The sequence below is a fragment of the Lepidochelys kempii genome, chromosome 1 (genome assembly GCF_965140265.1).
Source record: "Lepidochelys kempii isolate rLepKem1 chromosome 1, rLepKem1.hap2, whole genome shotgun sequence".
Lineage (NCBI taxonomy): Eukaryota > Metazoa > Chordata > Testudines > Cheloniidae > Lepidochelys > Lepidochelys kempii.
In genome coordinates, this window is record NC_133256.1 from 142,425,054 (window position 1) to 142,443,083 (window position 18,030).

General features: G+C 46.0%; 1 protein-coding gene across 2 annotated transcripts in view; it reads left to right on the forward strand.

The window, feature by feature from the left end:
- The window catches only part of LOC140916260 (organic solute transporter subunit alpha-like), a 46,223-nt gene that overhangs the window by 14,619 nt on the left and 13,574 nt on the right, over window positions 1-18,030 (forward strand). The window contains exons 2-5 of one of the 2 annotated variants that reach the window (XM_073357635.1): window positions 10,441-10,592; window positions 10,709-10,782; window positions 14,719-14,877; window positions 17,214-17,325. In XM_073357635.1, the coding sequence (XP_073213736.1) occupies window positions 10,441-10,592; window positions 10,709-10,782; window positions 14,719-14,877; window positions 17,214-17,325 (497 nt within the window). The remainder of the gene's footprint in view (window positions 1-10,440; window positions 10,593-10,708; window positions 10,783-14,718; window positions 14,878-17,213; window positions 17,326-18,030) is intronic. The other variant, XM_073357646.1, reaches the window with a different exon arrangement.

The window sequence follows — 18,030 nt, forward strand, 5'->3', positions numbered from 1 at the left end:
TGACCTTCTCACTTCTGCTTGGGATTGCTTATGCACGGTGCCAGTCACAACACCAGCCATGGAGAGTATGGCCCCCCAGGGAAGGGGAAATGAGGAGGAATTGCTTGGTTGTATGATTCTAGTAGTATAGGACAAGGGCACTGAATACTGGCACAGTGATTTTAGCTGATGTCTCACTCCTGAAGGTCACAAAGGCTGCTGCTTGTGGCCCAAAGCTGCCCAGGCCCATACTTTGCTAGTCTGCGTACTGCAAAGATGCTAGCTGAAGTTATGGCTGAGTGGTGTGGGAAAGTGTCCTACTGTGGAGAAGAAATAAAGCAGCCCTCCCTAGAAACCATGGGCAGAGGATTGCAGAGTAACTCCATGAACGTTTCATCAAGATCTCTCAGGAGGATACAAGGGACATCCCTGTGTCCATAAACAAACTGCTCCGCATGCCATCCTCTGCCCCGCTTCACGCCTGCCTAACTGTAGAGGGGACTGAAAAGCAGAGTTGTACCACTGCCTCTTCTAGCACAAGTAAATTGATGAAAAGTCAAAAGATGTGTCCTGCTACTCTGGGGGGCCATCCCTGTCATTGAAAGCTTATCTACACGCTTACCAGAGGTTCCTTCCCCTGCACCGGGTTTGCCCATGCTTTACTGGTGGGACTGGCTAGACTGCAGTGGAGTTAAAAATGGGTCCTGGCTCACTGAGCAGCTGGATTCCCCTGACACCTGTTCCCCATACTCCTCCCCCTCCTCCTTGCTGTTCATGGAAGGGGCTTGTGATTTGGGCTCCTTGGAGGTATCCACAGTGCTGTGGGGCGTGGTAGTGGGATCTCTGCGGAGGATAGCATGCAAAAAGGGGCAGGTCTGAGGTTTGGCACTGGATTGCTGGCCTCTCTGGCCTTCTTGTATACCGGCCGCAGCTTGTTGGCTTTCACGTGGCCCTGCTGCTAGTCCCTGGTGTAGCCCTTCTCCTGCATCACCCCAGCAATCTGCTCGGATATGTCAACGTTTCTATGGCTGGATTGTATCTGTGCCTTCACAGCCTCTTTTCCCCACAGACCAACGGATCCAATATCTCCTGTCTATTGCAGGCAGGGGCATATCTGGAGCATGCAGCCGGCATGGTCAGCTGGGCAGTTGCGCACAGCAATGGAGAGCTGCTAGGTGTGCTCACCATGCTGGGCAATCAGGAAAAGGAATTTCAAAAATTTGTGGGGTTTTAAAGGGAGGGGAGGGCTTTTGGGTTCTGTGACCCCTGGGCAGTGGAGGTCACAATGGTAACCAGAACTGTCCCTGTGGGTTATTGTGGGAGAGCTTCTGGAGGGTCGACATAAGTAATGCAGTATCTACACTTATCCGGCATTGACCTAAATACATTCACTGTGACTCTACACTGCTCAGGGAGATGGTGTTACTATCTCAGCATAGCAGTGGGAGCCCAAATGAGTGTAGACACATGCACAGCTAGATTGATGGAAGGTGCCTTTTGTTGACCTAACCAAGTAGTGTAGACTGGGCCTTACACTGAGCCGGAGGTAAATATTAATATCAATACCTAGTGCCAAGGAAGAGAAGCACAATGATAATTTAACCTGGCCAGAAACAGGCAGTTGTGTCCCAGACCCCTGGGAATCTATGATTAATGCATTCCTTGTGCAGGTAAAACTCCCACACAGATATATGGGAATTCTGAATACCCAAGACATAGAGTCATAGACTTCAAGGTCAGAAGGGACCATTATGATCGTCTAGTCTGACATCCTGTACAATGCAGGCCACAGAATGTCACCCACCCACTCCTGTAATAAACCCCTAGCCTATGTCTGAGCTATTGAAGTCCTCAAATCATGGTTTAAAGACTTCAAGGTGCAGAGAATCCTCCAGCAAGTGACCCGTGCCCCATGCTGCAGAGGAATGCAAAAAACTCCCAGGGCCTCTGCCAATCTGCCCTGGAGGAAAATTCCTTCCTGACCCCAAATATGGCAATCAGCTAAACCCTGAATATGTGGGCAAGACTTAGCAGCCAGACTCGCATGAAAGAATTCTCTGTAGTAGCTCAGATCCCACCCCATCTAACATCCCGTCACAGGCCATTGAGCATATTTACCGCTAATAGTCAAAGATCTATTAATTGCCAAAAATTAGGCTATCCCATTATACCATCCCCTCCATAAACTTATCAAGCTTAGTCTTGAAGCCAGATATGTCTTTTGCCCCCATTGCTCCCCTTGGAAGGCTGTTCCAGAACTTCACTCCTCTGGTGGTTAGAAACCTTCATCTAATTTCAACTCTAAACTTCCTGATGGCCAGTTTATATCCATTTGTTCTTGTGTCCACATTGGTACTGAGCTTAAATAATTCCTCTCCCTCCCTGGTATTTATTCCTCTGATATATTTTTAGAGAGCAATCATATCTCCCCTCAGCCTTCTTTTGGTTAGGCTAAACAAGCCAAGGTCTTTGAGTCTCCTTTCATAAGACAGGTTTTCCATTCCTCGGATCATCCTAGTAGCCCTTCTCTGTACCTGTTCCAGTTTGAATTCATCCTTCTTAAACATGGGACACCAGAATGGCACACAGTATTCCAGGTGAGGTCTCACCAGTGCCTTGTATAATGGTACTAACACCTCCTTATCTCTACTGGAAATGCCTCGCCTGATGCATCCCAAGACCGCATTAGTTTTTTTACGGCCATATCACATTGGTGGCTCATAGTCATCCTGAGAGCAACCAATACCCCGAGGTCCTTTTCCTCCTCTGTTACTTCCAACTGATGTGTCCCCAGTTTATAACAAAAAATCTTGTTATTAATCCCTAAATGCATACCCTTGCACTTTTCACTATTAAATTTCATCCTATTACTATTACTCCAGTTTACAAGGTCATCCAGATCTTCCTGTATGGTATCCCGGTCCTTTTCTGTATTGGCAATACCTCCCACCTTTGTGTCATCCGCAAACTTTATTAGCACACTTCCACTTTTGTGCCGAGGTCAGTAATAAAAAGATTAAATAAGATTGGTCCCAAAACCGATCCCTGAGGAACTCCACTAGTAACCTCCTTCCAGCCTGACAGTTCACCTTTCAGTATGACCCATTTGTAATCTCCCCTTTAACCAGTTCCTTATCCACCTTTCAATTTTCATATTCATCCCCATCTTTTCCAATTTAACTAATAATTCCCCATGTGGAACTGTATCAAATGCCTTACTGAAATCGAGATAAATTAGGTCCACTGTGTTTCCTTTGTCTAAAATATCTGTTACCTCTCAAAGAAGGAGATCAGGTTGGTTTGGCATGATCTACCTTTTGTAAAACCATGTTGTATTTTGTCCCAATTACCACTGACCTCAATGTCCTAAACTACTTTCTCCTTCAAAATTTTTTCCAAGACCTTGCATACTACAGATATCAAACTAACAGGCCTATAGTTACCCGGATCACTTTTTTTCCCTTTCTTAAAAATAGGAACTATGTTAGCAATTCTCCAGTCATACGGTAAAACCCCTGAGTTTACAGATTCATTAAAAATTCCTGCTAAGGAGCTTGCAATTTCATGCATGCAGGATTAGCCCCTTAAACTCATTGTTAAGGTAAGGAACTAATACTGAATAAACATGGTTTTGCTTATGGTCCAGCTGGAGTGAATAAATCTCCCAGAATATTTGATGTTATTTATTTAGATTCATACAAGAGTACTTGTCTTAGAACCTTGTCCCAACATGCATTTCTCATCCTTCCTGCATGAGAACCAGCATGGATTAATCCTCAAGAAATTTCTCTATTGCTGGCATGTAAAAGTCCGTGTTCAGGAATCTGAAGGGGATTTTTGCAGGATGTCACACAAAAACAGAGATACTTCTTTCTACTGTGATAAACTCAGGACAGACAGCTGCAGGGACTGGGGTCAAGGAATAAACATTCCCAGAAGGTTAAAAGGCCCTCCTCCCTAGCAGACTGGGGAGGGGTGACTACAGGTCAATCAGGTTCAGCTGAGAAGATACCAGAGGTCAATTAGGATCAACTGAGAGGGAATTACCTGAGGTCAATTAGGATCAACTGAGAGGGAATTACCTGAGGTCAATTAGGATCAGCTGAGAGGGAATTACCTGAGGTCAATCAGGATCAGCTGATTCCAACTAAGGGCTGCCTGAGACCTTTTTAAACCCTCCCCTGTGGGGAGAGGGAGGGGAGAGAGAGAAGGAGTCAAGCTACCAGTAGACGAGGAGCAGCAAGAGAGCAAGCCTCTCCAGGAGGGGCGGCTGTATTTCCTCCCATAAGGGAGAAAAACAAGCCCAAAAGACTAGCTGAGAGAACAATGGACTGCCCCTGTGCAGCTAAGAGGGACTGTTTTACCCCAAGCCTGTCTCACCAAGGCTAGAAGCAGCGCAGGCTGGTGAGACCGAGAAGGTGCCTTGCCACACTACACTTTGCTGCTGGAGCTACATGTGTATGCACCAAGATGAATATGAAGCCTGAGACCCAGATCCTGCAAAGACTTACTCATGAGCTTAGCCTGATGCACTGTGAGGCATCCCATTGAAGTCAATGTCAGTGCGTCAAGTTCAGAAAGCCTTTGCAGGAGTGGGGCCTAAAACTTCTTTCTGAGGGTATGTCTACACTATGGAATTAGGTCGAATTTATAGAAGTCGTTTTTTTAGAAATCGGTTTTATATATTCGAGTGTGTGTGTCCCCACAGAAAATGCACTAAGTTCATTAACTCGGCGGAGCGCTTCCACAGTACCGAGGCAAGCGTCGACTTCCGGAGCGTTGCACTGTGGGTGGCTATCCCACAGTTCCCGCAGTCTCCGCTGCCCATTGGAATTCTGGGTTGAGATCCCAATGCCTGATGGGGCTAAAACATTGTCGCGGGTGGTTCTGGGTACATATCGTCAGGTCCCCGTTCCCTCCCTCCCTCTGTGAAAGCAAGGGCAGACAATCATTTTGTGCCTTTTTTCCTGAGTTACCTGTGCAGACGCCATACCACGGCAAACATGGAGCCCGCTCAGGTAACCATCACCCTATGTCTCCTGGGTGCTGGCAGACGCGGTACGGCATTGCTACACAGTAGCAGCAACCCCTTGCCTTGTGGCAGCAGACGGTACAATACGGCTGGTAACCGTCATCGTCATGTCCGAGGTGCTCCTGGTCACGTCGGCCGGAAGCGCCTGGGCAGACATGGGCACAGGGACTAAATTTGGAGTGACTTGACCCGTCATTCTCTTTAGTCCTGCAGTCAGTCCTATTGAACCGTCTTATGGTGAGCAGGCAGGCGATACGGATTGCTAGCAGTCGTTCTGTACCATCTTCTGCCGGGCAGGCAAGAGATGAGGATGGCTAGCAGTCGTACTGTACCATCTTCTGCCGAGCAGCCATGAGATGAGGATGGCATGCAGTCCTTCTGCACCATCTGCTGCCAGCCAAAGATATAAAAGATAGATGGAGTGGATCAAAACAAGAAATAGACCAGATTTGTTTTGTACTCATTTGCTTCCCCCCCTCCCCTGTCTAGGGGACTCATTCCTCTAGGTCACACTGCAGTCACTCACAGAGAAGGTGCAGCGAGGTAAATCTAGCCATGTATCAATCAGAGGCCATACTAACCTCCTTGTTCCAATAAGAACAATAACTTAGTTGCACTATTTCTTATTGGAACCCTCCGTGAAGTCCTGCCTGAAATTCTCCTTGATGTAAAGCCACCCCCTTTGTTGATTTTAGCTCCCTGAAGCCAACCCTGTAAGCCGCGTCCTCAGTCGCCCCTCCCTGCGTCAGAGCAACAGCAAACAATCGTGCATCTGAGTTGAGAGTGCTGTCCAGAGCAATCACAATGGAGCACTCTGATGGGGCTAAAACATTGTCGCGGGTGGTTCTGGGTACATATCATCAGGCCCCCCGTTCCCTCCCTCCCTCCGTGAAAGCAAGGGCAGACAATCGTTTCGCGCCTTTTTTCCTGAGTTACCTGTGCAGATGCCATACCATGGCAAGCATGGAGCCTGCTCAGGTAACCATCACCCTGTGTCTCCTGGGTGCTGGCAGACGTGGTACTGCATTGCTACACAGCAGCATCAACCCCTTGCCTTGTGGCAGCAGACGGTACAGTATGACTGGTAGCCGTCATCGTCATGTCCGAGGTGCTCCTGGCCACATTGGCCAGGAGCGCCTGGGCAGACATGGGCGCAGGGACTAAATTTGGAGTGACTTGACCAGGTCATTCTCTTTAGTCCTGCAGTCAGTCCTATTGAACCGTCTTATGGTGAGCAGGCAGGCGATACGGATTGCTTGCAGTCCTATTGCATCATCTTCTGCTGGGCAGCCATGAGATGTGGATGGCATGCAGTCCTTCTGCACCGTCTCCTGCCAGCCAAAGATGTAAAAGATAGATGGAGTGGATCAAAACAAGAAATAGACCAGATTTGTTTTGTACTTATTTGCTTCCTCCCCCATCTAGGGGACTCATTCCTCTAGGTCACACTGCAGTCACTCACAGAGAAAGTGCAGCGAGGTAAATCTAGCCATGTATCAATCAGAGGCCATACTAACCTCCTTGTTCCAATAAGAACAATAACTTAGGTGTACCATTTCCTATTGGAACCCTCCGTGAAGTCCTGCCTGAAATACTCCTTGATGTAAAGCCACCCCCTTTGTTGATTTTAGCTCCCTGAAGCCAATCCCGTAAGCCGTGTCGTCAATCGCCCCTCCCTCCATCAGAGCAACGGCAGACAATCGTTCTGCGCCTTTTTTCTGTGCGGACGCCATACCAAGGCAAGCATGGAGGCCGCTCAGCTCACTTTGGCAATTAGGAGCACATTAAATACCACACGCATTATCCAGCAGTATATGCAGCACCAGAACCTGGCAAAGCGATACCGGGCGAGGAGGCGACGTCAGCGCGGTCATGTGAGTGATCAGGACATGGACACAGATTTCTCTGAAAGCATGGGCCCTGCCAATGCATGCATCATGGTGCTAATGGGGCAGGTTCATGCTGTGGAATGCTGATTCTGGGCTCGGGAAACAAGCACAGACTGGTGGGACCGCATAGTGTTGCAGGTCTGGGACGATTCCCAGTGGCTGCAAAACTTTCGCATGCGTAAGGGCGCTTTCATGGAACTTTGTGACTTGCTTTCCCCTGCCCTGAAGCGCATGAATACCAAGATGAGAGCAGCCCTCACAGTTGAGAAGCGAGTGGCGATAGCCCTGTGGAAGCTTGCAACGCCAGACAGCTACCGGTCAGTTGGGAATCAATTTGGAGTGGGCAAATCTACTGTTGGGGCTGCTGTGATTCAAGTAGCCCACGCAATCAAAGATCTGCTGATATCAAGGGTAGTGACCCGGGGAAATGTGCAGTTCATAGTGGATGGCTTTGCTGCAATGGGATTACCTAACTGTGGTGGGGCTGTAGACGGAACCCATATCCCTATCTTGGCACCAGAGCACCAAGCCGGCGAGTACATAAACCGCAAGGGGTACTTTTCAGTAGTGCTGCAAGCTCTGGTGGATCACAAGGGACGTTTCACCAACATCAACGTGGGATGGCCGGGAAAGGTACATGACGCTCGCATCTTCAGAACTCTGGTCTGTTTCAAAAGCTGCAGGAAGGGACTTTATTCCCAGACCAGAAAATAACTGTTGGGGACGTTGAAATGCCTATATGTATCCTTGGGGACCCAGCCTACCCCTTAATGCCATGGCTCATGAAGCCGTACACAGGCAGCCTGGACAGTAGTCAGGAGCTGTTCAACTACAAGCTGAGCAAGTGCAGAATGGTGGTAGAATGTGCATTTGGACGTTTAAAGGCGCGCTGGCGCAGTTTACTGACTCGCTTAGACCTCAGTGAAACCAATATCCCCACTGTTATTACTGCTTGCTGTGTGCTCCACAATATCTGTGAGAGTAAGGGGGAGACGTTTATGGCGGGGTGGGAGGTTGAGGCAAATCGCCTGGCTGCTGGTTACGCGCAGCCAGACACCAGGGTGGTTAGAAGAGCACAGGAGGGCGCGGTACGCATCAGAGAAACTTTGAAAACCAGTTTCATGACTGGCCAGGCTACGGTGTGAAAGTTCTCTTTGTTTCTCCTTGATGAAACCCCCCACCCCTTGGTTCACTCTACTTCCCTATAAGCTAACTACGCTCCCCTCCTCCCTTCAATCACCGCTTGCAGAGGCAATAAAGTCATTGTTGCTTCACATTCATGCATTCTTTATTCATTCATCACACAAATAGGGGGATGACTACCAAGGTAGCCCAGGAGGAGTGGTGGAGGAGGGAAGGAAAATGCCACACAGCACTTTAAAAGTTTACAACTTTAAAATTTATTGAATGCCAGCCTTCTTTTTTTGGGGCAACCCTCGGTGGCGGAGTGGCTGGTTGGCCGGTGGCCCCTCCACCGCGTTCTTGGGCATCTGGGTGTGGAGGCTATGGAACCTGGGGAGGAGGGCGGTTGGTTACACAGGGGCTGTAGTGGCAGTCTGTGCTCTAGCTGCCTTTGCTGCAGCTCAACCATACACTGGAGCATACTGGTTTGGTCCTCCAGCAGCCTCAGCATTGAATCCAGCCTCCTCTCATCACGCTACCGCCACATTTGAGCTTCAGCCCTGTCTTCAGCCCACCACTTACTCTCTTCAGCCCGCCACTTACTCTCTTCAGCCTGCCACCTATCCTCCCAGTCATTTTGTGCTTTCCTGCACTCTGACATTATTTGCCTTCACGCATTCGTCTGTGCTCTGTCAATGTGGGAGGACAGCATGAGCTCAGAGAACACGTCATCACGAGTGCTTTTTTTTTTCTTTCTAATTTTCATTAGCCTCTGGGAAGGAGAAGATCCTGTGATCATTGAAACACATGCAGCTGGTGGAGAAAAAAAAAGGGACAGCGGTATTTAAAAAGACACATTTTATAAAACAGTGGCTACACTCTTTCAGGGTAAACCTTGCTGTTAACATTGCATACATAGCACATGTGCTTTCATTACACGGTCGCATTTTGCCTCCCCCCACCGCGTGGCTACCCCCTCAACCCTCCCCCCTCCCCGCTCCCCGTGGCTAACAGCGAGGAACATTTCTGTTCAGCCACAGGCAAACAGCCCAGCAGGAATGGGCTCCTCTGAGTGTCCCCTGAAGAAAAGCACCCTATTTCAACCAGGTGACCATGAATGATATCTCACTCTCCTGAGGATAACACAGAGAGAAAAAGAACGGATGTTGTTTGAACGCCAGCAAACATACACTGCAATGCTTTGTTGTACAATGATTCCCGAGTACGTGTTACTGGCCTGGAGTGGTAAAGTGTCCTACCATGAAGGACACAATAAGGCTGCCCTCCCCAGAAACTTTTTGCAAAGGCTTTGGGAGTACATCCAGGAGAGCCGTGAATGCCAGGGCAAAGTAATCCTTTCACATGCTTGCTTTTAAACCATGTGTAGTATTTTAAAAGGTACACTCACCAGAGGTCCCTTCTCCGCCTGCCGAGTCCAGGAAGCAGCCTTGGGTGGGTTCGGGGGGTACTGGCTCCAGGTGCAGGGTGAGAAACAGTTCCTGGCTGTCGGGAAAACCTGTTTCTCCGCTTGCTTGCTGTGAGCTATCTACAACCTCATCATCATCATCATCTTCTTCATCCCCAAAACCTGCTTCCATGTTGCCTCCATCTCCATTGAAGGAGTCAAACAACACGGCTGGGGTGGTGGTGGCGGCTGAACCCCCTAAAATGGCATGCAGCTCATCATAGAAGCGGCATGTTTGGGACTCTGACCCGGAGCGGCTGTTCGCCTCTCTGGTTTTCTGGTAGGCTTGCCTCAGCTCCTTCAATTTCATGTGGCATTGCTTCGGGTCCCTGTTATGGCCTCTGTCCTTCATGCCCTGGGAGATTTTGACAAAGGTTTTGGCATTTCAAAAATTGGAACAGAGTTCTGATAGCACGGATTCCTCTCCCCATACAGCGATCAGATCCCGTACCTCCCGTTCAGTCCATGCTGGAGCTCTTTTGCGATTCTGGGACTCCATCATGGTCACCTCTGCTGATGAGCTCTGCATGGTCACCTGCAGCTTGCCACGCTGGCCAAACAGGAAATGAGATTCAAAAGTTCTCGGTTCTTTTCCTGTCTACGTGGCCAGTGCATCTGAGTTGAGAGTGCTGTCCAGAGCGGTCAAAATGGAGCACTCTGGGATAGCTCCCAGAGGCCAATACCGTCGAATTGTGTCCACAGTACCACAAATTCAACCCAGCAAGGCCGATTTAAGCGCTAATCCACTTGTCAGGGGTGGAGTAAGGAAATGGATTTTAAGAGCCCTTTAAGTCGAAATAAAGGGCTTCATTGTGTGGACGGGTGCAGGTTTACATCGATTTAACGCTGCTAAATTCGACCTAAAGTCCTAGTGTAGACCAGGGCAGAGGCACTTTCTTACATTGAACATGTTACACTCCTAAAATAAAATGTGTCTTTTTCCTTTTTTTCAGGCCTTGATCTAACAGGTATATTTCTCTTTGCCATCTTGACTCTAATGACGCTAACAGCCAACCTGGTGTTTGTAGAGGAAGTGTTCTATATCTACAAGAAAACTCCCTCCTCTAAAAGGACAATTTTTATTTGGATAAATGCAGCGGCTCCGGTAAGAGCAGGGAGAAAAAAATTCAATTGAATATCAAAAAGACCCTTTCTCTAAAGATGCTGTAGTTAATGTATAAACCTCTTTTATCTCTGACCCCTTCCTGTCTTTCTGTCCAGGTTATAGCTACTACATCATGCGTCGGGATGTGGATTCCTCGCTCAACAATGTTTACAGATTTCACTGCAGCAGTGTATGTATTCTTGTTTCTCTGAACCCTGAATTTCCTGCCTTTAAACAGCCTCTAGCACTAGGTAAACATAGTCATTTTGAAAATTTAATAATAGATTTTTAGTTTGAGATGAAATCTCTTGGCAGCTGTTTTAGCAGGGAGGGAGAAGAATAAAAAAACAAATTCCCAGTACTACAGCCCCCTTAGTGTGGGAACTGCAGAATGAAAGAAAATAATTGATCCCTTTGATTGGCAGCAGCCTTGAAGTAGTAGAGTCGTTCCTTTATCTCTCTCAATGCCATGTAGAATGAGACTCTGACCTACGACTTTTCACTGTGCTTTTATTAATGATGCACTGTATGGGCCTTTTATTAATGATGGCAAGTAAACCTTCAGTGAGTATATCAATGAGAAAATGTTCCATACATGTCCTGATAAAAGCTCTGGGTGAGGGTTTGACAGCTGTGACATGTAAAGGGGAGGATGAAGAATTGTGGTCTCTGCTCCCTGGAGGTAATGGTGCAAGCCTCTAACTTTAAGGCAGAAGCCGAAAGGTTGAAGGTTATAGTGTGGGATTTTTCAAAGCTGTCTAAGCGATTTAGGAGCACAAGTTCCATTGGCAAGTCAATGGGAATTGTGCTCCTAAATCACAAATGTTTTTGCAGATCTCCCCTTTAACTCCTCGTGACTTCTGGCTGCATTTACTACGAGTCTGAGATGGAATAAAACAAGATGGAGCAATGCTTATTAATTAAGTTGCTTTTATTTGGATGGTAAATACAAATTCTCACTGGCTGAATCTGGGTCTGAGATGAAACCATGCAAGTCTCTGCCATATTATTAGATTCCCAACTTTAACTCTAGAAGTATGCGTGATGCTAAAAATACGTATAAAAAGAAAACAAAATAGTAAGAATGGCCATACTGGGTCAGACCAAAGGTCTATCTAGCCCATCGAGCTCAGGATCTGAGTCCCTGTGGTGGACACTGTAGCATTTAATTTCAGAAAGGGGAACTACACAAAAATGAGGAGGTTAGTGAAACAGAAATTAAAAGGTACAGTACCAAAAGTAAAATCCCTGCAAGCTGCATGGAAACTTTTTAAAGACACCATAATAGAGGCTCAACTTAAATGTATACCCCAATTTAAAAAACATAGAGAACCAAAAAAGAGCCACCGTGGTTAAACAACAAAGTAAAAGAAGCAGTGAGAGGCAAAAAGGCATCCTTTAAAAAGTGGAAGATAAATCCTAATGAGGAAAACAGAAAAGAGCATAAACTCTGGCAAATGAAGTGTAAAAATATAATTAGTAAGACCAAAAAAGAATTTGAAGAACAGCTAGCCAAAGACTCCAAAAATAATAGCAACATTTTTTTTAAACACATCAGAAGCAGGAACCCTGCTAAACAACCAGTGGAGCCACTGAACGATCAAGATGCTAAAGGAACACTCAAAGACGATAAGGCCATTGTGGAGAAACTAAATAAATTCTTTGCATCAGTCTTCACTGTTGAGGATGTGAGGGAGATTCCCAAACCTGAGCCATTCTTTTTGGATGACAGATCTGAGGAACTGTCCCAAATTGAGGTATCATTGGAGGAGGTTTTGGAACAAATTGATAAACTAAACAGTAATAAGTCTCCAGGACCTGATGGTATTCACCCAAGAGTTCTGAAGGAACTCAAAGGTGAAATTTCAGGACTACTAAATGTAACCTATCATTTAAATCAGCTTCTGTACCAAACGACTGGAGGATGTGACACCAATTTTTAAAAAGAGCTCCAGAGGTGACCCTGGCAACTACAGGTCAGTAAGCCTCATTTCAGTAACGGGCGAATTGGTTGAAACTATCATAAAGAACAAAATGGTCAGACACATAGATGAACATGATTTGTTGGGAAATAGTCAACATGGTTTTTGTAAAGGGAAATCATGTCTCACCAATCTGCGAGAATTCTTTGAGAGGGCCACAGGAGATACAGTGGACATAGTGTATTTAGATTTTCAGAAAGCCTTTGACAGTGTCCCTCACTAAAGGCTCTTAAGCAAAATAAGCAGTAATGGGATAAGAGGGAAGGTTCTCTCATGGATTGGTACCTGGTTAAAAGATAGGAAACAAAAGGTAGGAATAAATGGTCCGTTCTCAGAATGGAGAGGTGTAAATAGTGGTGTCCCCCAAGGATCTGTACTGTTCCCAGTCCTATAAATTTAACATATTCATAAATGATCTGGAAAAAGGTATAAACAGTGAGGTGGCAAAATTTGCAGATGATACAAAACTACTCAAGATAGTTAACTCCCAGGCAGCCTCTGAAGAGCTACAAAAGGATCTCACAAAACTGGGTGACTGGGCAACAAAATGGCAGATGAAATTTAATGTTGATAAATGCAAAGTAATGCACATTGGAAAACATAATCCTAACTATACATATACAATGATGGAGTCTAAATTAGCTGTTACCACTCAAGAAAGAGATCTTGGAATCACTGTGGATAGTTCTCTGAAATCACTCAATGTGCAGCGGCAGTCAATGTGCAGCGGCAGTCAAAAAAACAAACAGAACGTTGGGAATCCTCAAGAAAGGGATAGATAATAAGACAGAAAATATCATATTGCCTCTATCTAATCTATGGTACACCCACACCTTAAATAGTGCATGCAGATGTGGTCGCCCCGTCTCAAAAAAGATATATTGGAATTGGAAAAAGTTCAGAAAAGGGCAACAAAAATTATTAGGGGTATAGGACAGCTTCTGTATGAGGAGAGATTAATAAGACTGGGACTTTTCAGCTTGGAAAAGAGACGACTAAGGGGGAATATGATAGAGGTCTATAAAATCATGAGTGGTATACAGAAAGTAAATAAGGAAGTGTTATTTACTCCTTTTCATAATACAAGAACAAGGGGCCACCAAATGAAATTAATAGGTAGCAGGTTTAAAATAAACACAAGAAAGTATGTTTTCACGCAACACACTGTCAACCTCTGGAACTCCTTGCCAGAGGATGTTGTGAAGGCCAATACTATAACGTGGTTCAAAAGGGAGCTAGATAGATTCATGGAAGATAGGTCCATCAATGGCTATTAGCCAGGATGGGCAGGAATGCTGTCCCTAGCCTCTGTTTGCCAGAAGCTGGGATTGGGTGACAGGGCATGGATCACTTGATGATTATCTGTTCTGTTCATTCCCTTTGGGGCACCTGCCATTGGCCACTGTCAGAGGACAGGATACTGGGCTTGATGGACCTTTGGTCTGACCCAGTACGGCCATTCTCATGTTCTTATGTTCAGTATCCTGTCTTCCGACCGTGGCCAATGCCAGGTGCTTCAGAGGGAACGAACAAAACAGGTAACCATCAAGTGATCAATCCCTTGTCGCCCTTTCCCAGCTTCTGGCAAACAGTGGCTAGGGACACCATCCCTGCCCATCAAATCATAGGCCAATCATAGGCTATATACTTACAATGAAAATTCTGAAGGCCAAATGTGATTTGCTTACAAGTTCTGACTGTGTGGGTACAAAGTATGACTGCATTGGTGAGAGCTCAGCCAACAAGTAGAAAAACAGTACAAAAAGCAGAGGCAGCGGAGTCTAATGGATAGAGCACTAGGGCGGGAGCCAGGAGCTCCTGCATTCTAATGCTGACTCTCCCACCTACATGCTATGTGGCCTTAGGCAAATCATTTAGTTGCTCCGTGTCTCAATTTCCTTATCTGTAAAATGAAACTAATACTTAACTCAGCCTGCCCTTGTAAAGTAATGTTTCTACGCAATTAGCGCTAAATATTACTATTTATAACAGACTTTTTAGGAAATGTCAGCATTGCAAATCCTGGAGTAGGATGGTTAAAGATACATGTCTATGCTGGTATAGATGCAGAACGGTGTCTATGCTGGTATACAAAGAGCACATGCACATTGTGTATGTTTAACCTGATATTTTTTCTCTTGTAGTTTTTTTGCCATTGTGATCCACAAGTTCATGCTGATGATGATTAAAGAGTGTGGAGGTCAAAAGTTATTTCTCACTAGATTTGAAAATGATCGTTTCAAGATCAGCACAGGTCCCTTCTGTTGCTGTTGCCTTTGCCTCCCTCATGTACACATCACTAGGTGAGTTTCACTTTAGAGCTCCCCAGCTAGAGTACTGGTGTCAGAAACCAGCAGCTTAGCAGAGCCATACATATGATACTGGGTCTTCCTGCTTCAGAGAAAATTTGCACCCAGCGCATATTGAATGTGTCACCTTTGTGAATCTCATGCTGTCTATTTTAAGGTGTATTATCATTATGGGGCCACGTCAAAATTTACTCTTTCAGCTTGCACCATGCAGCTATCCTCCACTGTTTTGGGGTGGAAGGGCTTGGAGTTGGGGACCAGACAATTCTTGGTCAACCCAGTGGACATTCAGCCTTTCGGTGAAAGTGGGGCTGTTGCTGGAGTCATGCTGCCAGTGGGCAGAAGGATGGCTATCTTTGTGGGATGCCTCCTACCTCTGTAGACCTATGGTGGGCTCCTTCTCATCAGTACCTAGGGTTGGGAAGCCTTGCCTTCTACCTACTCTTGAGCTCTCTAAGCTTCTTCCAGTACAGAGGATGACGTCTTGACAATTTCAGCCTCCTCTGGCCCCTCCTGCAGGTGTCTCTTGTTTGGCTGAAGAGAGCTTTTTTTTTAAAATAACAAATAGGGATGATACATAAGACAGGTTAGTGCAGATAAGAGCGATAAGGGTCAGGAACAGGGGAATGGGAGGTACAGTAACAGGTTTCTATCAGCAACAATTGCTCTGTTGTCACACAATTCTCCAAATGCTTGAAAGGGCAAATGCACTAATCGGGTGACCTGTCTCAGCCCATTTCACACTTGTTTGTACCGTTTATAGTTCTGTAATGATTTGCGGGAGTAAAATTACCACTGTAATGATGTAATTATGGCTGTATTAATTGAGCAATTACAATAAATCAAGGTTCATTAATATATCACATTTCACATTAAATGGCAGCTGGCTGGCTGCTGAGCCTTCATTAGGTAGAGTGTCTGAGGGGCCAAGGGCACAACAGTGAAGACCGAAATAACCAGAGAGAGCGAGAGCTGGGAAATAGGTGAGGAATAATAAAGTTGGCAAAGAAAAGGGGATCAGGAGCTGGACCTTGCCCAGTGTGCACTTAGATAGTTCAGATAGATCAGCTTTCATGTGCCTGAGTGGCAAGGGTCTTCCCCTTCCCTCCCCCCCACCTTTTCCTTATGGTATTTTTAAACCAGCATTAAAATCTAAAGGATGTTTTTTGGTCTGTGATTATGACTCACTGAAAAGAGGGAAGCTTGCACCATCTGTCCTGCTGGGGCTAGGTAGCGTAGTGATCAAAGGTGGATGATTTCCTCCGACCTAGGAAGAAAAGTGAATGGCTACTGAACAGTGTTCATGGAGGAATACTCCGGAAAATGCTGATCCTCTCTCCTGATCCTGCAAAACCCTTGCTTTCCTGGACTACCACAAGACTGGGGGTTTGCTAATCAGGAAGGGTGGAATCAGGAAGAAGCCACCATATGTGACACGGTTTCTGTAGACAAGGACTAAAGATCTATGGCAGGAATTCTCAAACTGGGGGTTGGGACCCCTCAGAGGGTCGCGAGGTTATTACATGGGGGGGTCATGAACTGTCAGCCTCCACCCCAAGCCCTGCTTTGCCTCCAGCATTTATAATGGGGTTAAATATATTAAAAAGTGTTTTTCATTTATAAGTGGGGTCGCACTCAGAGGCTTGGTTTGTGAAAGGGGTCACCAGTACAAAAGTCTGAGAATCACTGATCTATGGTAACTTGCCATTAAGTTTAATGCTGGTAATGAAGCACCAACTTGCCCACTGTAGCAGAAGGTTGGGACAGTATGGCTGCAGTGGAGGAGTTAAGGGCAAATTTCAGGTGCTAGCTGTTCTGCCATTGGCTCCCCAGTAGACTCTAATACATCACCTTTTGCACAGCTCCATTAGTTACTGAACTGCTGCTGCAGAGCCAGCAATGGAGCAAAAAACATTATTTTGTGCCTGTTCTGCTAAGTTAGTGTCTACATCTTTCAATATGCTGTGAAAAATTAGAGAATTCTAGACCAGTGGCTCTCAAAAATTTTTACTGGTGACCCCTTTCACATAGCAAGCCTCTGAGTGTGACCCTCCTTATACATTAAAAACACTTTGTTGTATATTTAACACCCTTATAAATCCTGGAGGCAAAGCAGGGTTTGGGGTGGAGGTTGACAGCTCGCGACCCTCAGTTTGAGAACTCCTGCTCTAGACAAGCTGTTTAGGTTCTAGAAGATGTTCCTTGCCAGATTTCAGCCATGTACAGTACATATGGAAAATGTGGGGCCTCTACTATTAGACAATATCTAGTGAAGTTGTGTTAAGCTTATTAACAAGGTATTGAGCAGCGGTGGTTTTTTGACTTGCCAGACGAACCCTGTTTCTGCTGAAGTTGGGGACCTTTCAATTTGCTTTCCTTCGACCTGTGCTAATGTTTCTGTCAATAGTGCTTTGGACCAATGGAAACTACAGCCTTTCTGATGTAAGTAAATATTCTAATCAGCCATTGCTCACCAAGCTTGTAAACTTTGGCTTGACAATGAGTGTCTAAAAAGCCAGGTTTATGTACTAACCAGCATCATATAAACAGCAGCCCCAATTTATCATCCCACCGCATAGTGTGCTGTCATTTATACTTGTGCAAACTCAGCGTAAAGTAGCATTGTACATTCACCTTCAACGGCTGCTGGTTGTCATGCAACAAAATAACGCTCACAGCCGGTTCTGGTTCAGTTGAAGGAGTGTCCGGCTTTATTCCAAGAGCACAGTACCTAGCAGGTGAGGAGCCAGGTACTGGCATTGAGCAGCCATGGACTGGCAATCACTGAGTTCCTATTCAGCTGGTGTGGACAGCCTTGGGTGGGCAATGACCAATCAGGGGTAAGCTATACTAATTCCATTACAAGGTCTGCACAGGCTATACATGTGAGTTCCTTACGCTAATAATTACATAAGTTGCCAGGCAACAGCGAATGGGCCAAGTGTGTTTAAACAAATGTGTTGCACAAGAACCAGGACCATTTAGACAGCACCAGCACTGTCACAGAATTTATGTAAAAGGCAGTGTCCGCATTAACCGTGCCCCAAACAAGGCGTCTCCAACCTTTTTGTCGTACGGCCCACTGCTTGAGGTAGACATCATCTCAGAGCTAGGCGAAAAAAACAATATCTCTCTTAGAAATGTCTG